Consider the following 25,395-nt stretch of genomic DNA (forward strand, 5'->3'; position numbering starts at 1 on the left):
ATAAGATGTTATTCAATATATTCATTATACATGCACTCTTACTCACATTTATATAAAGTCTACTCTCCTTATTTGGTAAGGAGCAGATATGTGTATATTATAATCTACCTTATTTTTATTAGCCAAATATTTGTTTAAATAAATAGACTTATTTTATTATATATATAATATATACCCTACCAAAATCAATTCATTTCTTAAGACAATTTTTCGAACGTTAATATTTAGTTTAAGATTAAAAAGGGCAAGCCAAGCCAAGTAAATAGTAAGCCGAGCCGAGCCGAGCCGAGAAACCTGAGCTTGAAGCTGAAGCTGTCGGTGGTACTTGTGCAAGCTAAGTGATGGCTGAGCATAGCTTGACTTGTTCTCTCTCTCGCTCTGTCTCTGTACCTACGAAAACGTAATACCCGTCCGAGAAACAGAAAAGAAAAAAAAAATTATAAGTAAAAATAAATATCTCGCTTTATCCGTCACAATTTGTCTTTTATCTGCTCTTCTTCTTCGTCTTCTTGTTCTTCTTCCTTTGTGTGTTTATGTGTGATATTCTTGGCATTGATGAAGATTTGTCGTTGCTGCGAAACTTGAGGTGTTCATTCATTACTTTTGTGTATTTGGATTCTTGTAAATCTCTTGTTAGTTTCATTCACCTTTTTATTTTTGGTGAGCTCATTTTCAATGAATAGTGAAAATGAAAGTGTTTTTGGATTTACTGATTCGATCTACTGTTTATTTCACTGAATTCTCTTTGGAATTCACTTCAATCTGTTTCCAGTAATGTCACTTCTGTCTGATTTGATTTGGTTTCGCTCTCTGTTTGGTTGCTGCTGCGGAATTTCATTGCTTTTTTTTTTTCCTTCTCTCTTTTTAGAAAGGAAAGTCAAACTGGGAATTCGGTATTGGATTGCTATAATTTTCTGTGCAAAGAACGGCACTTTTTGGAAATGTAAGCTAAGACAGAGTAGTTGATCTGTGTCCTAGTAGTCCAGGAGGACAATTGAACTTGAGCAATTCAATGGTGTGGCATTCTCCTTAGATGTGAAATGCTTTGATTCAGATTCAGTTTCTGTGGCCTAACATTATATACGCCCAACTTATTCTCTTCTTCTTCCTAGTGATTTGAGTTCATTGATTGATTACCAATCTGATCTGGAATTTTCATCATTATTATTATTGTTATTGTTATTGTCGTCGTCGTCGTCGTTGTTGATGTTATTATTATTATTATTATGGTTTTCAATTGGTCTTTTGTTTTGTTCTTTGCAGGGGAATCTGATGTTTTGATCCTATCCACTAGGTAAAACTGGAGAGGGTCACAGTTTTTGATTGATTTGCTTTTTGTTGGGAATCTTGAGAAGTAAAGCTGGCGGCTACACTGGCTTGGAGGTTTGCTGCCAGCAATGGCAGCAGCCTTGCTAATAACGACATGGTAATTGATTCTGCTTGTTCTCATTTCTTTATGAGAATGATGCATTGAAGAATTTCTTGTAGATATTGATTTTTGTATGCCCGTTTCGGAATATGAACGGGATAGGCTAGATCCCATTTCCTCGTTGTTACAGATTAATATGCTTAGTTCTGTTGGATGCTGCGGATGTTGTTAGTATAGACTTCAAATCTATGGTGCTTCTGGAGGCGTTTTCATCTTCTTCTTCTTCTTCTTCTTCTTCTTCTTCTTATTATCATTATTACAAGCTATTGATAGAGTTATCAGAGAAAACATATCATGCAAATTGGTGACATTGTGTTGCCGGCTGTGCTTCTGTATTGCTGTTTCAGTGGATCTGTAGAGCTACTTAAAGTGTGCCAATATTTTAGCACAAATGTGATATCAGTCAGAGGGAGATTAAAAAAAAATCAGGGTAATTGTTCTAATTACTTAAGTGATGTACCATCCATTACTATTTGTGATAAGTGACCATCAATAACTCTCTCTCTCTCTCTCTCTCTCTGGGTAGTATTCAAGTATTAAGAATATTTGTTTTGGATTTTTCATTGTTGAGAAAACTAATTTGGAATTGAAATTTCCAGTTGCTTCTTATAATTTCTATTTATGTATCAACATTGAATTGATGATTTTTTTTTCTTTTTTTTTTGTTAGTTGCACAACTGACATTCTCTTCTTTCATGATTGCAGGAAAAAAATGTTGATGGAAAACCTCAAGATTCTGAGCCCCCAAGTCCATATTCAACTATGAAGATGGGTTTGAGGTGAGTTCAGATTTTACTCTTGCAAATATGCAATGTATAAGGCCTACTACTTTGTTGATTAGGTGCAGCTCATAATGCTGCAACCATGGGCACATGCTATTCTTTGGTATTTGCCCTTGAGGCAAGATTGATTAGTGCTAATAGGTGCCTTTCTATGAGGAAAGGCCTTTTTTTACAAAAATTTTTATGTTTACAAAAAGTTTTTTTATAAGTGGGTTTGAATCTGCAGGTTGCTTTTATGTTTCCTCTTTTACCATAAATTAAGAACCATCTGCCTTTAAGTCTCTGATAGAGTGAAGAACAAAACTTGTAAATAATCCGAATAGAAATGGAATTGAGCTTGTTTTATAAAATAGAGAATGCTCATACAGCAATTAGAGTTACTCTGTTCCTTTAAAATAAAACAAAACCAGGAGACACTCTCCCGAACCAGCTTCAAGCTAGCCCTTAGCAAAATGCTAAATACATAAATCTCCTCCCTCCCCTCTTCAATTTTTCATTATTTATATTAAAAAGAAAATCCTTCAACAGTACTAATTGCCACGCGATTCTTCATCCACAATTCCCTCTAACTGCTTAACTTCCCAATGACTCACGGGTGACAGCTCATTGACAGAACCTTCCATTCCTGCCAGCTCATTCTTCTTTCCCAGCTTCTTTCTGTAATATACCCTTAAGGGCTTTGGTGCTTGATCTTGGCCCAAGTCTTCATGATTCACTAATGGGCTGCTTCTATCAGTACTCCGCCCTTGGAGAACAACCTTGTCCTCAAGGTTGGCAGCTGGAAATTGATTCAAAAAATCAACATATGACATCTAGGTAGCATCCTCTAGCGGTTTGCCCTTCCATTTGACTAAGACCTGTAGCACTTGAATCCCATTAACCACTTCTAGTCTTTTTTGCAATAAAGTCTCAGGCTCTACTAACTCATCATCAATTTCCAGGTCTTTAGGTAAATTAGTAGTTACTAGGTGCTGTCCAACAACCTTTTTTAATTGAGAAACATGGAAGATGAGATGTATTTTTGATGACTCTGGTAACTGCAATTTGTAAGCAGCTGCACTAATTTTTTGAATAATTGGAAATGGACCAAGATAGCGGGCTGCTAATTTTGGATGGATGATCTTAGAAAGAGTAGACTGGCGATGAGGTCGAATCTTAAGGAAAACATCCCCAACCTTATATTCCACTTCTCTTCGATGCTTATTAGCAGCCCTAACCATGCGTTGTTGAGCTCTATTGAGATTATAAGACAGCTGGCGGAGCAATTCATCTCGGGTGGACAAGTCTTGAGCTACTGCGTCAGCTTTAGTTTCACCAGGTAAAAATTGAGTGAGAGTGGGAGGAGGTCTCCCATAGACTCTTTCAAATGGAGTCATTCCTGCTACTGTATGATAACTAGTATTATACCAGTATTCAGCCCATGTTAGCCATTTACTCCAGTGCTTTGGCTGTTCAGAAATAAAACAACGAAGGTATGTCTGAAGCCCTCTATTCAACACCTCTGTTTGGCCATCTGTTTCAGGGTGATAAGCAGTACTCATCCTCAATTGGGTGCCCTGAAGACGAAAAAGTTTAGACTTGAAAAGGCTAAGAAAGATGGGGTCGCGATCACTGACTATTGACCGAGGCATGCTGTGGAGTTTGACTATTTCTTTAGCAAACACGTCAGCCACGGTACGAGCAGTATAAGGATGCTTTAACCCAATAAAATGGCCATATTTAGAAAAACGATCTACCACTACTAGAATTGCATCCATCCCGAATGAGCGAGGTAAACCAGTAATGAAATCCAAGGAGATGTCTTCCCATACTCGATTAGGAATTGGCAGAGGTTGTGACAACCCTGCTGGAGATGAAGCTTCATATTTATGTTTCTGACATATCAAACATTCTGTCACAAATTGTTGAATTCGTTTCATCATGTCTGGCCAATAAAAGTTTAAAGCAAGTCTTTTGTAAGTTCTGAATGCTCCAGAATGCCCTCCAGTTGGAGAACAATGAAACTCAGTCAGAAACTTAGGTATCCATTCTGATGATGCAGGTAAGACAATACGTCCCTTGTAAAAGAGATGATTCTGAATTAAAAAGTAATGTTTGTGAGAATGAGGATGAGTTTGAAGGTCTTGCATAATTTTTTTAAGTTGAGGATCAAGAGCAATTTCCTTCGCAAGCTGAGACCAATCTATCCACTGTGGAAGAGAAATAACCTGCAATTCTAGTTCCCCATCCCGCTTAGATAGAGAATCTGCTGCTGCTGCATTTGTATTTCCAGGTTTTCTAAGCAATTTTAAAATCATAACCCATCAACTTTGCACCCCAAAATTGTTGTGCAGGGGTATGCAATTGCTGTTCCACTAGATGCCGTAGGCTACACTTGTCTGTTTGGACTAAAAATTTTCTGCCCAAAAGATAAGGGCACCAATGTTGTACTGCAAAGGCTAAAGCCATCATTTCCCTTTCATATGTTGATTTAGAGAGGTTTTGAGTAGATAAAGCTTTGCTAAAAAAAGCAATAGGCCTCCAATCTTGAGTGAAAACAGCGCCTAAACCTTTTCCAGAAGCATCGCATTCTAAAACAAATGTTTTAGAAAAATCCGGAGTAGCCAAAACCGGAGAAGAAACAAGAGCATTTTTCAAAGAAAGAAAAGCTTCTTGAACTTGAGGTGCCCACTGTAATTTCCCCTGAGATTCTTTCTTAAGTAATTGAGAAAGAGGCTGTGCGATCAAGCCATAATCCTTTATGAACTGTCTATAATAGCCAGTTAACCCTAGAAATCCCCGCACTGCCTTTAATGTTTGCAGTTGCGGCCAATTAAGCACACTAATTACTTTTGCAGGATCCATTGCGACACCTTGTGCTGAAACTATATGCCCCAAATATTCAACCATTGTTCTCCCAAAAGAACTTTTCTTCTTATTGACCCGAAACTGGTTTGTAGACAAAAGCTGAAATACAATTTGCAAATGTCGCAGGTGTTCCTCCCAACTTGAACTATATACTAAGATGTCGTCAAAGAAAACCAAAATAAACTTGCGCAAGTATGAGCGGAATAAGTCATTCATGGTAGCCTGAAAAGTTGCTGGAGCGTTCGTTAATCCAAAGGGCATTACCACAAACTCATAAGGGCCAGAGTGAGTCCTGAAAGCAGTCTTTGGAATGTGCTCCTCGACTACCCAAATTCGATAGTAACTCAATTTAAGATCCAGCTTTAAAAAATATTTGGCCCCGTTTAGCTCATCTAACATTTCGCTGATCACCGGAATGGGGTATTTATTCGGAATGGTAGCTTTATTTAGAGCCCGATAGTCCACACAAAAACGCCAACTGCCATCTTTCTTTTATACCAATAGAACCGGACTCGAAAAAGGGCTAGAACTGGGCCTGATAATTCCTGCAGCAAGCATTTCCCGCACTAACTTCTCTATCTCATCCTTTTGAAAATGAGTATATCGGTATGGTTTGACATGCACAGCAGTGGTGCCAGCAACCAAAGGAATAATATGATCATGCTGCCTATGGGGGGGGGGGTGGGGGTAGAGATTTAATATCAACAAAAACATGCTGAAATTGATTCAGAAGTAACAGCAATTGATTTGCTGAGATGGAGAGATTTCATCTTCAAATTCATAAGTAGCTGCTACATTAGATAATTGCCATAAATATACTGAATAATCAACATCAATAATTTTGTGCAATTGAGAAACAGTTACCGCAGATCTTGTAAGAGAAGGGTTGCCCGAGAGAGTAATAACTTCATGTTTCCAAGAAAAAGACATTTGCATAGTGGACCAATTGATTCGAACGTCCCCCAAAGTTTCAAGTCATGCTACTCCAAGAATAATGTCGACACCCCCCAACGGAAATAGATAACAATCAGCTTTAACTTCCAGATTTCCCAAATCGATTTGAAGTTGTCGACAAACACCCATTGATTGAACGCTATGGCCATCACCCAATCGAACACCAAAAGGTGGTGTTGATTCAACCGTTAAATTGAGTTTGGAAGAGAGATTACCTGAAATGAAATTGTGGCTGGCTCCACTATCGATAAGAACCGTGACATCAGTACCACGAATTCTGCCCTGGAGTTTCAAGGTCTTTGGTGATGAAATGCCTCCAATAGAGTAAAAGGAAAGGTCCATAGTGTTGAAATGAGCCTCATTAATCACTTCAATCTGAGGAGGATCAAGTTCTGACAAACCCAAATAAGGATCTGGTGGTTTCTCTTCATCATCGCCAATAATTAAAGCTCTCAAAGACTTGTTTGGGCACTCATGCATGGGGTGGAAGGGCTGCTTACATTTATAGTAGAGTCCCTTAGCTCGCAATTCTAGGAATTCTTGGTGGGTGTAGTGTCGGGTGCCCCGGTTACGAGAGAAGGTGGAAGATGGGTGAGGTGGTGTCATTGTTGTGGAAGGAAGGGAAAGCTTAGATGGACCAGAAGAGTTGTGGTCTGGAGATTTTTGTACTGGCAACTCTTGTAATTTAGAAACACTAGAAATGGGCTGGGTTTTAGTAACAACAGAAGCCCCATAACTGTGTTTACCCATATCAATTTTAGGTCCAGACCCAGGAGGAGACCAACGAATACCACTGTCATTCCATCGCTTCAGTTGAGATGCTGATTGCAGAAGAAATTGATTTTCCAACTCAAGTTCACGAGCCAGAGTCATAGTGCAAAAGATATCTGTGGAATCTTGAGAGTGAATGAACACTCGAATATCATCACGTAAACCACTAAGGAAAAAACCCAAATACTGTTGGTCTGACAAACCTTCAATTTGAGAAACAAGAGCTACAAAAGCATCAATATAAGCATCAACTAAAGAATCCTGACGCAAAGCAGACAAGCGTTCATAAGGATTGATTTGCATATTTCCCCCATAACGATGCAGGAGTTCCAGAGTAAGCTGGGACCAAGAAAGATTGGGTGTACGCAGACGAAGCCAACGCAACCAGTGCAATGCCGGTCCTTCCATGCAAACCAAGGCAAGTTGAACTTTCATCTCCTCTTGCGTATTGTTAATGGCGAAGTGTTGCTCTACTGTAGCCAACCAAGCAACCGGATCTACCCCATCAAAGTTCGGAAGCTCAACTTTCTTAATAGCAAGGGACGAATCATTAATGACAACTAGTTGGGTTGCCGGATAAAGAGTGGAAGTTCCAACAGCGTCAACTATAGCAGGTGGAGTGACTGGATGAACAGTGGAAGTGCCGAGGGTAGGAGAATGAAGAGAAGGGTCCACTTCCTGAACTGTAGATTTTCCGTGAGCCATAGAAGAAATTAATGATTCTATGCGAGAGAAACGCTGGTTCTGTACTGCTTGAAAAGAAGACATACATTGCTCTTGTTCAAGTTTCATGGCGGAAACCAACTGCTGTAAGTCTGTGACGTTCTTCTCTACCGAATCAACTCGTCCCTCCATTCTTGTTTTGGGCATGGAGGAAAAAACAACGGCAGGTCGGACCAAATGATAGAGTGAAGAACAAAAATTGTAAATAATCCGAATAGAAATGGAATTGAGCTTGTTTTATAAAATAGAGAATGCTCATACAGCAATTAGAGTTACTCTGTTCCTTTAAAATAAAACAAAACCAGGAGACACTCTCCCGAACCAGCTTCAAGCTAGCCCTTAGCAAAATGCTAAATACATAAATCTCCTCCCTCCCCTCTGCAATTTTTCATTATTTATATACAAAAGAAAATCCTTCAACAGTACTAATTGCCATGCGATTCTTCATCCGCAATTCCCTCTAACTGCTTAACTTCCCAATGACTCACGGGTGACAACTCATTGACAGAACCTTCCATTCCTGCCAGCTCATTCTTCTTTCCTAGCTTCTTTCTGTAATATACCCTTAAGGGCTTTGGTGCTTGATCTTGGCCCAAGTCTTCATGATTCACTAATGGGCTGCTTCTATCAGTCTCCTAGTTTCCACAAATGTTGAATATGTTCATCTTCCAATGCATTTTGATTGATTATGACCCCATACTTCATCTGAACCCAAAAAATGGCATAGAAAACGTTGGAAGGATTCGAATGGAATGCAGCTAATAATTCTGGTTTTCACATACTTGCTAAATCTTAAATAATGGGAAGTTTTCTTTTTTGCATCTTGGAAGTAGCAATTCACATTTTTTTGTTCTAATCATTAGCTTTTCTAGAGCTGGCTAATTAGTTATTTTCCTTATCAGGAGACCAATTAGGAGGAAGTTTGTGTGAGGTATGACAGAAAGGACAATTGTTTCACTGTTTTCTTATGGTTTTAAATCATGTGCAGAGACCGTAGTAGTAGTAGCATGGAGGATCCAGATGGGATATTAGCAAGTGTTGCACAATGCATTGAAAAGTTGCGGCAGAGTTCCTCGTCTGTACAAGAGAAAGAGTATTCCTTGGGGCAGTTGCTAGAACTTATTGAAACACGGGAAAATGCTTTCAGTGCTGTTGGATCTCACTCTCAAGCAGTTCCAGTGCTTGTTTCTCTTCTCCGATCAGGATCACTTGGGGTGAAGATACAGGCTGCTACTGTTTTAGGATCTCTGTGCAAGGAGAATGAGCTAAGGGTAAAAGTCTTGCTTGGAGGATGCATTCCACCATTACTTGGTCTCCTCAAGTCAAGCTCTGCAGAAGGTCAAATTGCAGCGGCAAAGACGATATATGCTGTTTCTCAGGGTGGTGCTAGAGATCATGTTGGATCAAAAATTTTTTCAACTGAAGGAGTTGTGCCAGTGCTCTGGGAGCTGCTTCAGAAAGGGCTCAAGACTGGCAACTTGGTTGATAACTTGTTGACTGGAGCACTAAAAAACCTCTCTAGCAGCACTGAGGGATTTTGGTCTGCAACAATACAGGCTGGCGGAGTAGATATACTTGTGAAGTTGCTCACAACTGGACAGTCAGGAACTCAAGCCAATGTCTGCTTTCTTCTTGCTTGTATGATGATGGAGGATGAAACTATTTGTTCTAAGGTATTGGCAGCAGAGGCCACTAAACAACTGCTTATGCTATTAGGACCTGGAAATGAAGCTCCTGTTAGAGCAGAAGCTGCAGGTGCTCTTAAGTCTCTTTCTGCTCAATGTAAAGAAGCAAGACGAGAGATAGCTAATTCTAATGGTATTCCTGCCTTGATAAATGCCACAATAGCTCCCTCAAAAGAATTCATGCAGGGTGAGTATGCCCAAGCCTTACAGGAGAATGCCATGTGTGCTCTTGCAAACATTTCAGGCGGTTTATCATATGTAATCTCAAGCCTTGGTCAAAGCCTTGAATCATGTTCTTCACCTGCCCAGACTGCTGACACCTTAGGGGCTTTAGCTTCAGCTTTGATGATATATGATAGCAATGCTGAATCTACAAGGGCGTCAGATCCTGTGGTTATTGAGCAGACTTTGGTTAAACAGTTCAAGCCTCATTTACCATTTCTTGTTCAGGAATGTACTATTGAAGCATTAGCCAGTTTGTATGGAAATGCCATACTTTCCATTAAACTTGCAAATTCTGAAGCAAAACAATTGCTTGTTGGTTTGATCACAATGGCGACTAATGAAGTTCAGGATGAGCTTATAAGAGCACTCCTCACACTTTGCAACAGTGAGGGCAGCCTGTGGCATGCACTTCAAGGCCGTGAAGGTGTTCAGCTATTGATATCACTTCTTGGGCTTTCATCAGAGCAACAGCAAGAATGTGCGGTTGCATTGCTTTGCCTTCTATCTAATGAAAATGATGAAAGTAAGTGGGCCATCACTGCTGCTGGTGGTATTCCTCCTCTGGTTCAAATTCTAGAGACAGGTTCTGCTAAAGCCAAGGAAGATTCTGCGACAATCCTTAGGAACCTATGCAATCACAGCGAAGACATACGTGCATGTGTTGAAAGTGCTGATGCTGTTCCTGCATTATTGTGGCTACTCAAGAATGGGAGCCCCAATGGGAAGGAAATAGCAGCAAAGACTTTAAATCATTTAATCCGTAAATCTGACATGGCAACTATCAGCCAGCTCACTGCATTGTTAACCAGCGATCTGCCTGAATCAAAAGTGTATGTTCTGGATGCTCTAAGAAGTATGCTGTCTGTGGTTTCCTTGAGTGATATATTACGGGAAGGTAGTGCTGCAAATGATGCAATAGAGACAATGATTAAGTTATTGAGCTCTACTAAAGAAGAGACTCAGGCAAAATCATCCTCAGCTTTGGCTGGAATTTTTGAAGTCAGGAAGGACTTGCGTGAGAGTGGTATTGCTGTTAAAACTCTTTTGTCAGTGATGAAATTGCTAAATGTTGAATCTGAAAACATCTTAGTAGAGTCATCTCATTGCCTTGCTGCCATATTTTTGTCAATTAAAGAGAACCGAGATGTGGCTGCTGTTGCTCGAGATGCATTGTCTTCCTTAGTTACGCTTGCCAACTCTTCAGCTTTGGAAGTTGCAGAGCAGGCAACATGTGCACTGGCAAATCTTATTTTGGATGGTGAAGCTTCAGAGAAAGCAATTCCTGAAGATATTATTCTGCCTGCAACTAGAGTTTTGCATGAGGGCACAGAGTCTGGAAAGACTCATGCAGCGGCAGCAATTGCTCGTCTGCTCCATTCTCGCAGAATTGATTATGCCATAACTGATTGTGTTAATCGGGCTGGAACGGTCCTTGCATTAATTTCATTTTTAGAATCTGCTAATGGTGGATCTGTTGCCACATCAGAGGCACTAAATGCACTAGCTATTCTGTCAAGGTCAGAAGGGGGCAATAGGAACATTAAACCAGCATGGGCGGTTTTAGCCGAATTCCCAAGAAGTATAACCCCAATAGTTTCATCCATTGCAGATGCAACACCCCTGTTGCAGGATAAAGCTATTGAAATAGTGTCTCGACTCTGTCGAGATCAGCCTGTTGTTTTAGGAGACACAGTTGTTACTGCCTCCGGATGTATATCAGCAGTTACTAGAAGGATGATCAATTCCACAAACCAAAAGGTCAAAATTGGCGGAGCTGCACTTCTTATTTGTGCTGCGAAAGTTAGTCATCATAGATTGGTGGAGGATCTTAATCAATCAAATTCATGTACCTATGTTATTCAATCACTTGTTGTAATGCTTAATTCTGCAGAGACTTCTCCTTTGGTAACTCAAAGTAATGATGACAAGGAGGCCATTAGCATATACAGGCATGCTAAAGAAGAAGCTGGAAATGGTGAATGCAATACTGGAACAGCTCTAATTTATGGTTATAACTTAGCTATTTGGCTACTCTCTGTACTTGCTTGTCATGATGAGAAAACTAAAACTGTGATAATGGAGGCCGGAGCAGTTGAAGTCCTCACAGACAGAATATCACATTGTTTTTTGCAATATAGTCAGGTCAGACTTCCTTTCTTCTATTTTTTGTTTTTTGAAGTAAAACAGTTCAACCTTCATGTTATTTATCATTGGCCTGAAGGGAACCCAATGTGGATGAATCTTTGTATATCTAGAGGATCTAAATTCTGAGATCTGCACATAATAATGAACTAAAGTGACAACATTTATCAATTAGTTCCACGTTTTGCGGCATTGAGATTTATTCTATGCTCTTATTTCCATTAGCTGTGGTATGTTCCTCGATGGTTATCTATGCAGATTGATTTTAGTGAAGATAGCAGCATATGGATTTGTGCTTTATTGCTTGCAATTCTGTTTCAAGATAGAGATATCATTCGAGCGCATGCAACCATGAAATCTATACCAGTACTTGCAAATTTGTTGAAGTCAGAGGAGGCTGCAAACAGATATTTTGCTGCTCAAGCAATTGCAAGTCTAGTCTGTAATGGTAGTAGGGGGACTCTTCTGTCTGTTGCCAATTCAGGGGCAGCAGGTGGTCTTATCTCTTTACTTGGCTGTGCTGATGTTGATATATCTGACCTCCTGGAATTATCGGAGGAGTTTGCTTTGGTGCGTTATCCAGACCAAGTTGCTCTTGAGAGGTTGTTCAGGGTTGAAGACATAAGGGTTGGAGCTACTTCTCGAAAATCCATACCTGCCCTTGTTGATCTACTCAAACCAATTCCAGACCGCCCTGGAGCACCTTTTCTAGCTTTAGGGCTTCTGACCCAGCTTGCAAAAGATTGTCCACCAAATAAGATTGTAATGGTAGAATCTGGGGCTTTGGAAGCATTGACAAAGTATCTTTCACTCGGTCCCCAAGATGCAACCGAAGAAGCTGCAACTGATCTGTTAGGGATCCTATTTAGCAGTGCTGAAATTCGGAGACATGAATCTGCATTTGGTGCTGTTAGTCAACTTGTGGCAGTCTTACGTTTGGGTGGAAGAGGTGCTAGGTATAGTGCTGCTAAAGCATTGGAAAGCCTGTTTTCTACTGATCATATCAGGAATGCAGATAGTTGCAGGCAAGCTGTCCAACCCTTGGTGGAGATCCTTAATACTGGTTTGGAGAAAGAACAGCATGCTGCTATTGCTGCATTGGTTAGGTTATTGAGTGAAAACCCATCACGAGCCCTTGCGGTAGCAGATGTTGAGATGAATGCAGTTGATGTTCTTTGCAGGATCCTCTCCTCAAATTGTTCAATGGAGCTGAAAGGGGATGCTGCAGAGTTATGTGGTGTTCTTTTTGGAAATACACGAATCAGGTCCACGATGGCTGCAGCACGCTGTGTTGAGCCTCTAGTTTCTCTCCTTGTTACTGAGTTTAGTTCTGCTCAGCATTCAGTTGTCCGTGCACTGGACAAACTTGTTGATGATGAGCAACTAGCAGAACTAGTTGCTGCACATGGTGCAGTTATTCCTCTTGTTGGCCTACTCTATGGTAGGAATTACATGCTTCACGAGGCTATTTCTAGAGCATTAGTGAAGTTGGGGAAAGACAGGCCTGCTTGTAAAATGGAAATGGTAAAAGCTGGAGTAATTGAAGGCATACTTGATATTCTGCATGAAGCACCAGATTTTCTGTGTGCTTCATTTGCAGAATTGCTAAGAATATTGACCAATAATGCTAGCATTGCTAAGGGAGCATCTGCTGCAAAGGTGGTTGAGCCTCTTTTCCTGCTGCTAACAAGACCAGAATTTGGGCCTGAGGGACAACATAGTGCATTACAGGTTCTAGTGAACATTCTGGAGCATCCACAATGTCGTACTGACTACAACCTCACCTCTCACCAAGCTATCGAACCACTTATCCCCTTGCTTGATTCTCCGGCTCCAGCAGTTCAACAGTTGGCAGCAGAGCTTCTATCACATCTACTCCTAGAAGAACATCTTCAGAAGGATCCAGTGACACAGCAAGTAATTGGTCCCCTCATACGAGTTCTGGCTTCTGGCATACACATCTTGCAGCAGAGAGCTGTCAAGGCTCTTGTTAGCATTTCACTCACATGGCCAAATGAAATTGTGAAAGAAGGAGGTGTGAATGAGCTATCCAAAGTAATATTGCAAGCTGATCCTTCTCTTCCCCATGTCTTGTGGGAATCTGCTGCTTCCGTATTGGCTAGCATTCTGCAATTTAGTTCTGAATTTTATTTGGAAGTGCCTATTGCTGTGTTGGTAAGGTTGCTTCGTTCTGGCTTAGAAAGCACAATAATTGGCACACTAAATGCCCTTCTGGTGTTAGAAAGTGATGATGGAACTAGTGCTGAAGCAATGGCTGAAAGTGGTGCCATAGAAGCCCTTTTGGAACTTCTCAGAAGTCATCAGTGTGAGGAAACAGCTGCAAGGCTACTGGAAGTATTGCTCAACAATGTGAAAATCAGAGAATCAAAAGCTACTAAATCTGCAATCTTGCCCTTATCCCAGTACTTATTGGATCCACAAACTCAAGCCCAGCAGGCGAGGCTACTGGCAACTTTGGCACTTGGAGATCTATTCCAAAATGAGGGCTTGGCTCGAAGTACTGATGCAGTTTCAGCTTGTCGGGCTCTAGTCAATGTGCTTGAAGAGCAGCCTACAGAAGAAATGAAAGTCGTGGCTATATGTGCTTTGCAGAACCTTGTTATGTACAGCCGGTCTAACAAAAGAGCAGTTGCAGAAGCTGGTGGTGTTCAGGTTGTATTGGATTTTATTGGTTCGAGCGATCCAGATACATCTGTCCAGGCTGCAATGTTTGTTAAACTTCTATTCTCCAATCACACCATTCAAGAGTATGCGTCTAGTGAAACAGTCAGAGCTATAACTGGTAATTTCACTATAGTTTCCACGCATAATTGGGCAACTTTTTGGAGAATTTCCAAATCAAATTGCAAAATTCTAGGTTGTAAATTTTCAAACTAAACGTAATCACTTAACTACAGAAACTAATCCATAATAAACTGAAATTTTATGGTTTGGTCTAACTGTAGAAATGATTTGTGTTCTAGGTACATGTGTTCAATATAGTTGTAATATAGTTTAACATTGTCAACTAAAATATTTTAAATGTATTATTTAATAATGCATTTTATGGAAAATGTTTATTTTTTTATTCTAATTTAAACTAGACATTAAATGCGATAAATACTGATATAATTATATATATAATGGTTTGATTTCATATCTTTTACAAACCAAAACAAACTGTCTATTGATTCTATTCAGTTTGACCTGATTTGGTTTGACAATTTACATTTAATGATGAGCTCCCCCAAAATTTACCGGTTGTCTTTTGTTGTGACAATTTCTTTGATGTGTCTTGTTGTGGATTGCATTTCCAATCTCATTATTTTAGCTTTGGTTATTAAATTTGGCTCTGTAACAAAGAAGCTTTCATATAACTGCTCTTTCATTTCAAAGTCAGAGATTAAATTATGTGAAGAAAAGAATATTCTCATGTTTTCTTGACAAGCAAAGACAAAAAAAAAAAAAAAAAAAAAAATTAATATTCTTATGGGGAATTTGCATAAATTTTGGTTTGGAGGTTTGGTTGGGTCTTTATTTTATTTAGTTGCTTTTAAGTTCAGGTTACACCCTTGATTGAGCTTCCTGGAAATTAATTTGAAATCTTATTAGTTACCCATAAAAGCAATAACTGTATGACCAGGTAACTTAAACCAGAGGATTTATCATAGTTTATTTGTATTATTGAAATATTTACTTATGTAAACAACATTTCCTTTTTCTCATATGCAAGCAGCATGTTCCGTTCTTGTTCTATTCTTTTTTTGCATAAAGCTATTATTTTTTGCACAATAATAAATACTTTTTAGTTGTCTAATGTGTTGAAGATACTTGAAAGATGTAACAAACAGTTAAACGGTGGAGGTAGCCAAGGTAGATTAGTTGGTGTTTGGAAATTAGTTCACCTTTTCGGTTTTGAGTCGGTCGTTAATGCCTTAGCATCAGTTGTGCTCTCCCCTCTTTTTCAATTGTCGTGTAACTTTATGTTTTGGTCTTGCAGCTGCTATTGAAAAAGATTTATGGGCCACTGGATCTGTGAATGAGGAGTATCTAAAAGCTCTAAATTCTCTCTTCAGCAACTTCCCACGCCTCAGAGCCACTGAGCCTGCAACACTCAGTATACCTCATTTGGTTACATCCCTCAAGACAGGTTCAGAAGCAACTCAAGAAGCTGCCTTGGATTCACTTTTTCTTCTGAGGCAAGCTTGGTCAGCATGCCCAGCTGAAGTTTCAAGAGCTCAATCCCTTGCTGCTGCAGATGCTATCCCCTTGTTGCAATACTTAATTCAGTCTGGCCCACCCCGATTTCAGGAGAAGACTGAATTCTTACTGCAGTGTTTGCCTGGTACATTGGTAGTTATTATCAAGCGTGGAAATAACATGAAGCAGTCAGTTGGAAACCCAAGTGTATATTGCAAACTGACACTCGGCAACACTCCTCCAAGACAAACAAAGGTAAGATGCTTTTATGTATTTGTCCTCAATATTTTTTAGAATACGGGTCTTGGTTTCATTATTTTTATGTTTTTGGCAAAATAAAGCTTCATTACTGACATATGAACATAATATAGACCAGCCTTTACATCAATAAAATCATTTCAGCTAAAACTCATTATGATGATAGCTTGTTTTTCCCAGACGCTGAGATATATGCACTTGGAAATTTTCTGAATCCAGGAGTGCATACTAAAAGATGCTACCTAAACTGGGCGTCATTTTATACAACAAAATGCCACCTAAACTGGCCCACAATTTATATGTAAATGAGTCTTGTAGTGCTGCCTTATTGTTGGTTGAGAATCTAGAACTGAACCCCCTCTGAAAATTTAGCTTAAACTGATGAAATATAGTGTGCATATCATTGTTTTTACTCCTTTTTTGGTAAGTCTTTTCTCATAAATGAACCATACATTCGTCAGGTTGTTTCAACTGGCCCTTATCCAGAGTGGGATGAGGACTTTTCATGGTCCTTCGAGAGTCCGCCAAAAGGCCAGAAGCTTCATATTTCTTGCAAAAATAAGAGCAAAATGGGGAAGGTACTCCACTGGAATATAGATGTTCTTTACATCCTACCTATATTATTTTCTTATTAGTTAACCTCTTCATTTCCTTTGATTGACGACAGAGTTCTTTTGGAAAAGTGACAATCCAGATTGATCGGGTCGTAATGCTAGGAGCAGTTGCTGGGGAGTATACTTTGTTGCCAGAAAGCAAAAGTGGGCCCTCAAGGAATTTGGAAATAGAATTCCAGTGGTCCAACAAACCCACTAACAATGATGCAGCCACAAATTGAATTTTAGGGAGAAAACAATGTCCCAGTATAGATTCTTTTTTTTTTTTTAATTATTATTATAATTTTCCTTTACAAATTGGTTATTTATTATTCTGGTGTAAATAGAATGCAAAAGATTTTAATTTTTGTAGGTGCTTCCCCTGAGTTAAGAAATTTTTAATTTGTTCAATGTTTTCTTTGGTAAGTTGATGTTCTTATAATTCCTGGACAGTTAAATTTTTGCAGTTTTAGCACTGAGAATTGTGTGCTTGTCAATCTGATAGGAAAATATTGTTGGTTCTGATTTGAACATCTTTGGCAACTTTCATAGATTTATTTGTCTGATCATGAAATTAATGGCAATGAAATTAATAGATTTATTACTTAATGTAGGAGACTTTTCACCAAATTTGTTTTGCGCTTTTCTTTTAGGGGCCTTTAAGAGTAGGCTTGGCCACCAATTCGGATCGGAATCAGCGATTAAAGTCTTGGGGAGGAGTGAATCGGAATTAGATTGAATAAGTCTATTTTTATTCGATTTCAGTTTGGTTGAAAGGCGGTTTTGATTTTATTTTTGATAGTTTTGATTTCAGTTGAAAAATGGTTTGATCCACTTGCTACTGTAAAGTTGTTTATTATTATTATTATTTTTTTTTATTTTGATTTGAATCGGATTGAAATCAATAGTTCAAATTGAAAGGTTTTGATTCTGGGTCAGGGCCACTAATATGCTTCCTATAATTCAATATAGGACCGGTCTAATTTACTAAATTAGTGACCTGAGCTAAATTTAAATTGACCTGAGTTGATCTTGATTTGATTCAAGATCCAAATCTACTCCAGCAAGGCATAGGTGTTAATGTGCTTTATGAGAAATTAAAAAAAGTACTATGTAGTTTGGCATTTTTTTAAAGTCAGGATTTGAAATTATGTTTATGATAAAAAAGATACTATATTTTGATAACATTATTAAATGAATACATTTTTGTTAGCACTTTTGAAAATGGCTGAAATGTTACTAAATATTTAATTATAAGTAATTTTTAATTACAAAAATGAGTCCCACTTAAAATAAAATTAAAAAAAAAAAAGAGGTTCTTGTAGTTGCTGCAAGAGGTCCTTCTCTTTGAAGATTTTAGTTAAAGAGTGATAAAATATATGACCTCTCTACATGGTTCCATGCAAATGATTTCAAGTGCTCTTGGTTCGGTTATCGTCAATGGGAACCGATTGCTGATCTGGAGGAATACAAAGTGTCACCAAATCTGAGGAAGTTGTGGCCTTTCCTCTCCTAGTTGGGAAGCAATTTTCCTCTAAATTCAATGACTTTGCCATGACTTTTGAGACAAGCTCTGTTAACATTTTCAACTTTATAGTGTATTCTTCCAAGACTTATGTCTTCATAATTGTGAATAAATCACATGCATATTAAAAATGAACAAAATGATATTTGAATACATAATCTATTACAAACATTCAAAAATTGGGAACTCAACAAGGAGGAAATCTTAGATTTTGTGAAGAAAAACATGTGGAGTCTAGAGCACCCAACATTAGTCTATAAGGACTGAACATAAAAGTCTTGCGATAACATGTTGCCATGATTCAACTTTGTAACAAATTAATTAGCATTGTCTAATGTGTCCATTCTGCTAAATTTTCCTTTAGTTGGCATAGGGTCTACTCCATACTCTTGAAACTCCTCAACTCCTTTAGCATGCTTTTTCTTCTCTTCCATGGGCTGCTCAAAGAACCCTTTGCCCCTTGTGGAATCTTATCTAGAGATAATTTTGGAATCCCATGAATTATTGCCTGAATGCTACAAATGTTGGAAAAATAACGATAACAATAGCAATAGACTTCAATCGTATAGTCACCCTCCTTAAGAGAATTATGCCCTTTACTTTATTGCTGCCGGATAGTTTGAGCAGATCATTCCAGGATAACAAAATCAAACCAGAATTTTAAATAGCAATTCTAGAATTCTCCCAAAAATGAATTAAAGAATGATAACATTGATTGTATGTAGAAGTAAAGAGAGAAGATAAAAGAGAAAGAGATATTGAATTTTTTTTCAAAATTATGCTATTTATAAATCATTTATACATCTTTGAACAGATATAACATTTCACTTAGTATCTATTAGAACACTTATATCTGTTCACTTGCACCTTTTATAATAGGTACAACAATTTACTTCGTATCTCATAGAAAAATTATATATATTTACTTATATATCTTAGAATAGAACAATTACATCTATTCATTTATACCTCTTAGAACAGATATAATTGTTGGTAATAAATAGTTTCTTTTGATGCCTTTTAATGAACAGACATAACTATTTCGATATGAAATAACTTTTTATATCATTAACTATTTATAACAATCTCTCACTTAGTTAGTGTTAAGCAAAATCAACATGAATTAAGATTTATGCATATAGAAGGTGCCTTTCGACTTAAATCTACTATTAGTATAAATATTTTAAAATCTCATTGACATTATTGGTTATGTTTAAATACTAAACCATAATTCCTATATTGACAAGATAGAAAATATTATACACGCAAATCTTATTAACTTCTTTAACACATTCACCATGAGCTTTAGCACCATTTTATGGCCTTGTGCTACCTCATGAATTCATAAACACTTACAAAGTTTTATTATCCAAACTTTGATAGAAGCAGCACCACTTCTTGTGTTTATATAGATGAAGTTTAAACTAAATCACAATCATTGACTTCTTAGTTCTAAACCAAACCTAGTATCTTCATTAAGAGTAATAAATACCCAACCTCTTTTTCTTAAGTATTGCTTAAATTTCTAGAACTTGTTATTATCTTATAAACCTTTAAAATCGCTGAGCAATAAGAAAGGCAAGGTTCCCATTACTAATGACAAGTTAGAAAATTTTAGATTCATCGCACATGTAGTGCTACTAATCATATCTCTTGGGAGCCCTTTGGTTAATGGGTCAGCAAGATTGTTTTTTGATTTGATATATATAATTATGAGAATACCATTAGAAATTAGTTGTCTAACGTACTCATGTCTTAAAGCAATATGTCTAGACTTGCCATTATAAATCTTGCTAAATGCTCTAGACATAGTAGCTTCACTATCACAGTGTAAAGAGATCACTGGTATCTGTTGTGGCCACAAATTTATATCTAGCAATAAATTTCTTAGCCATTTTGCCTCTTTGTCTGCTGTTGCTAAAGCAATAAACTCATATTCCATTGTGAAATGAGTGATGCATGTCTGTTTCTTAGAAGCCCATGAGATAGCTACTCCACCTAAAGTGAATATCCAACCAGATGTAGACTTACTATTATTAATACTAGTTTTCCAACGGGCATCACTATAGCCCTTAAGTACTGAAGGAAACTTATTGTAAAACAAGGCAAAACACTTTATCCTTTTAAGATAACTGAGAACTCTTCCAACAGTTCTCCAATGATCAATGCTAGGATTATGAGTATATCTTGAAAGTTTACAAACATTAAAAGCAATATTTAGCCTAGTACAATATATAGCATACATCAAACTACCAATTGCACTAGCATAGTCTAATTAACTAAAGATCATCCCGAATTTTGAACTAATTTGTTAGAAACATTAAAAGGAGCATTAGCTTCTTTAATACCCAAATGATTATACTTGGAAAAAATCTTATCAATATAATGAGATTGATTCAAAGCAAAACCCCCACTATGTTTTTCAATTTTGATACCTAAGATAGTATCCACTTATCCCATGTCTTTTATTTTAAATTGAGAAGCTAAATACTTCTTAGTATCATTCATGCGCTGCATGTTAGTTCCTATTATTAGCATGTCATCTACATAAAGGCACACTATTACACCATAATCTTTTGTAAATTTAGACTAAATGCATTTATCTGCTTCATTATGTTTAAAATTATGTGATAATGGTTTTACTCATTTGCAAACTTTCTTTTAATTTTCAGGAAGTACAAACCTTTCAGGTTACTTCATATATACTTCTTAATCAAGATCACCATTTAAGAATGTAGTTTTAAAATCCATTTGATGAATAAATAAATTATAAATTGATGCTAAAGCAAACAACACTCTTATTGAAGTAATTCCTGCCACAGAAGCATATGTATCAAAATAATTAACTCCTACTTTTTGTTTAAAACCTTTTGCAACTAGTCTAGCATTGAAAGTTTGTAGAGAATCATTGGCATTATATTTTCTTCTAAATACCCATTTACATTCAATAGGTTTAAAACCAGGCGATAAATATACTAATACCTATGTACCATTTGATAATAGAGAATCCATTTCATCATTTATTGCTTCTTTCCAAAAAGTAGAATCTCTTGAAGCAATTGCTTCACTATAAGATTTAGTATCCTCTTCCAGATTTAAGATAATAAGTATTTTATTTAATACCTTATCTCTACTACCTTCAACTAGGAAAACTATTGCTTGTGAGGAAATGAAATAAGAGTCTAAGTTCTTTTGTTTTCAAACTCTTTAGCTTCTCTTAGGTTCAATAGGAGAATCGATTTGTTTCGTTTATTATTTGAAAAAGAACTAGAATTCAAATTGGCATCTTGAGTTAATGTAAGATTAGAACCTTCTGTATTTGACTATGGATTGATGTTTGTATCACCAAGAAAATTTGATTCTAAAAATTTAACATATTTAGATTCTATAATTACATTAGAATCTAAACCCAACAATCTATATGCTTTTGAATTTTCAGCATATCCCACAAAAATCCTTTTAAGAGCTCTAAGTCCTAACTTGGTTCTTTTAGGATCTAGAACTCTATAACAGGCTATACAACTCCACACCCTTAAATAATTTAAGTTAAGCTTCCTTTCTTTCCATATTTCATATGGAGAGACTTATGTTTCATTTCCTTCCATATTTCATATGCTTCCTTTCTTTCCATATTTCATATGGAGATACTCTAAACTTCTTTGAAGGTATTCTGTTATGCTCATGGCAAGCTGTTAATAATGCTTATTCCTATAGATTCATTGGTAATTTTGCATGCATAAACATATCATTAATCATATCTACCAATGTTCTATTTTTCCTTTCAACTAAACCATTCTGTTGTGGGGTATACAAAGCACCTGTTTGATGAATCAAACCATTATCTTCACAAAAACCAAAAAATTCATTTGGAAAGTATTCACCTCCTTTATCACTTCATAGGATTTTAATCTTCCTTTCCAATTAATTTTCTACCAAGGCTTTATAACTTTTAAACATGTCAAAAGCTTGATCTTTTCTTCTCATTAAATAAATATGAGTAAATTTAGAATGATCATCTATAAAAGTAATAAAATATTCATTACCTCCTTTAGTTAAATAACCATTTAATTCACAAATATCAGAATATATATGTTCAAGAAATTTGTTGTTCTTCATTCTTTGGAAAATGTTTCTTAGTCATTTTTGCTTGTATGCATATTTCACATTTTCCAGATTTGTTATTAACACTAGGAATCAATCCATGCTTAGAAAAATATTTAATTGATTGAAAATTAACATGTGATAAACGAGCATACCATAAATTAAAAGAAGATTCAAGCATATAAACAGAAACATTCACTTTATTAATACTTAATTTGAACATGCCATCACATGAAATTCATATCCAATAAATACACTATTTAAAGAGAAAATAAAATTTTTGCTTTTATGACAGCCTTCAGACCCTTCTTGCACAATAAATTTGTAGAAATTAGATTCTTTCTCACATCCGAAACATGAAAAACATTTGTTAAAATTAACTTCTTTTCAAAAGTGAATTAAAGTTTAATAGTTTCTTTTCCAAGAATCTTGGCTGTGTCTTGATTTCCCATCAGAACTTTTTCTTTTGCTGCAACTTCATAATTTTTAAACTAATTTTTGTTATTGCATATATGAATAGTAGCACCAGAATCATACCACTAATTAGCAGATTTCTCAATTATTGCCATATTGCATTTTGTTACCGTACTAATATTAAGTTTAGAAACCATGACAATAATTTCTGAAATAGATGGCTTATTTTCAACAATATTTGCCTTATTTTAACCAACTCTTTCTTTCAATTTCAACTTCTTATAGAACCTGCATTCTTTTTTAAAATGGCCCTTTTTTCCACAAAAAAATAACATAACTTATTTTTCTTATTATTTGCAAAATCAGAACTTTAAGTAACATCAGTATACTTCCTCTTTTTTTCAGACTTGGTATTTCCATATTTCTTAGTACCAGACTTTATATTATTTACCTTATTACTAGAATCTAAAGCAAGTTTATTCTCAAGAATGTGAGTCTCTTCTTCAATATGAACATGCTTTATAAGTTGGTTTATGATGAAACCTTTAGAAGTATGCAACAGTTTCTTTCTATAATCATTCCAAGTGTTGGGCAATTTTGCAATCACAACAATCACTTAAAGTTCTTCAGACACTTCTATTTTCAAATTTTTAAGTCTAGATACTAAAACAAGCAATTCATCTATTTGATTCATAATAGATTTATTTGTTGACATTTGAAACTCAAAAAACTTCACACTTAAAAATCTATCCATACCTTATTTTTCAGAAGTATACTTATTTTCTAAGGTTTGCTAGATTTCTTATGGAGTTTTGATAGGTCGAAATAAATCATACAACCTATCAGAAAAGAGAATTCAGAATAAATCTTCTACATCGAACTTCATCTTCTTTAGGTTTCTTTCGAGATACTGTGACTGTTGCATCCTTACTATCAGATGGTTCATGAATTTTAGGCAGATTGTTACTTAGTAAATATGCAACACCTAATTCAATAAGCAAAAATGATAATTAGTACTTCCAGCAAGTAAAATTGGTTCCATCAAAATGCTCTAGTTTGAAAACATTAGAATTGACAATTTTGTTGAAAATAGAATTAGAAACACCAGTACCAGAAGCCTCAATTGTTGTTTAATTCTCTTAACATTGTTAGAAAAATAATATTAACAAAAGCAATAGGCATTGATTGTGTAGTCACTATCGTTAAGGGAATTATGCCCCCCACTATGTTGCTACCGAGTAATTTGAACAGATCCCTCTAGGATAACAAAGCCAAAATAGAATTCTAGACCGTAATTCTAAAATTCTTCCAAGAATAAATTAAAGAATAATAAAATTAATTATAAGTAGAAGTAAAGAGAGGAGAGAGAAGAGACAGAGATAATGAATTTCTATTAAAAACTACTACTATTTATAAAGTATTTACATATCTTCGAATAGATATAACAATTTACTTTGTATCTATTAGAATAATTACATCTGTTCACTTGCACCTTTTAAGGTTTATAATGGGAAGTAGAGATGGTGGAATAGAAACATCTCCATATGTGCAATCATCTCTACATATATAAGGTGGCTGTGGTTCTTCACCATTCTCTTCGATGCATTTTGATAGCAAAACTTCAGTAGGAAGAAAGGAGATTTTAGCCATGTTTGATGATAAAGAACTGAGAAGAATGTTTTTTGTTAATGAAAAACATCATAAATGGGGCCATTATTTTAATTAAAAATTATTTTAAATTAATTATGTTATGACACATCAACTATATTTAATGAAGTTAATGAAAAGGTTGAATTTTGCTAATGATGCCGAATCATAAGATCCTTTTTATCACGAACTTAATCTCAGATCCTGATTTGAAAATACACAAAACCACATTATACTTTTTCATAATTTCTCCTATATTTTAATACCATGTGCTTGCTCAATATATGATTTAACATAAATAGTGTTGCTCGTGTATTGCACAAGGATTAATACTTTTGTGTTAGTAGTATGCCCTAGAGCATATTATTTAGTATGTATCTTGTACATGTTTTATTAATAAAAAGGCATTTTCACTTTTCCGTTTATATAATATATTTATGTGTAATAAAAAAGGTCCATTGATATTTTGTTAGAAATTCTATTCTTAAGTTGTTAAGAATATGAGTGACAGTATTTCTAGCACAAATTATCATAAATTGGTTCACAATCGAGGATACTTCACAATAAGAACATGACTTATCCAGAAAGATTGTTATCATGTTTGTTCCCAAGTTATTTATATGAGATGTAAATGAGATGGAATGGTGAGTCTCATGCCATATAACAAACATGATAGACACTTACAGTGCATCAAAAGGTTAGTGCACATGTTATTCTTATGACACTTATGACAAGCATGTGGAGTTTACTTTTGTCAATGCATTGTCATAAATTATATCAGTGTATATAATCTTTAGACCTAAGATAACACAGTTATCTTGTATATAGGTGGTTTGAGTTTGATACTGCTTTCATATTTGTACTGTGTATGGGTTTATGGGCGCTCCTACCAGTTATATATGGAGATAGGTATTGATCAAGATGGAATCTGTTACCCTAACTAAATAGGGATAAAATCCTATGTTCATTTAATTGTTCTTGATATTTTAAGTTCCTAGCCAGGACAGACAAATTTAATCAGAAAAGAGTTTCTGATGAGAAAATCTTTTTAATCAAGAATTGGAATTAAAAGAGAACATAATATTCATAGCAAATGGGG

The 25,395-nt window shown here is 36.2% G+C and overlaps 1 protein-coding gene across 5 annotated transcripts; it reads left to right on the forward strand.

The window, feature by feature from the left end:
- The first annotated feature begins 391 nt into the window (after positions 1-391).
- Positions 392-17,020, forward strand: LOC110642988 (protein CELLULOSE SYNTHASE INTERACTIVE 1). Of its 5 annotated transcripts, none has more exons than XM_058154291.1 (9): positions 392-586; positions 869-1,015; positions 1,264-1,426; positions 2,135-2,208; positions 8,495-11,558; positions 11,817-14,361; positions 15,559-16,007; positions 16,476-16,594; positions 16,684-16,927. In XM_058154291.1, exons 3-9 carry the CDS (start codon positions 1,424-1,426, stop codon positions 16,700-16,702), a joined length of 6,273 nt encoding a protein of 2,090 aa, XP_058010274.1. In that variant the 5' UTR covers positions 392-586; positions 869-1,015; positions 1,264-1,423; the 3' UTR covers positions 16,703-16,927. The 5 variants fall into 5 exon arrangements, with proteins under 5 accessions (XP_058010274.1, XP_058010273.1, XP_058010270.1 ...); XM_058154290.1 differs by having other exon boundaries at positions 394-586; positions 8,409-11,558; positions 15,559-16,013; positions 16,478-16,594; positions 16,684-17,020; XM_058154287.1 differs by having other exon boundaries at positions 394-586; positions 15,559-16,013; positions 16,478-16,594; positions 16,684-17,020.
- The last annotated feature ends 8,375 nt before the right edge of the window (positions 17,021-25,395 follow it).

The sequence above is a fragment of the Hevea brasiliensis genome, chromosome 10, assembly GCF_030052815.1.
Source record: "Hevea brasiliensis isolate MT/VB/25A 57/8 chromosome 10, ASM3005281v1, whole genome shotgun sequence".
In the NCBI taxonomy this organism is placed as follows: Eukaryota; Viridiplantae; Streptophyta; class Magnoliopsida; order Malpighiales; family Euphorbiaceae; genus Hevea; species Hevea brasiliensis.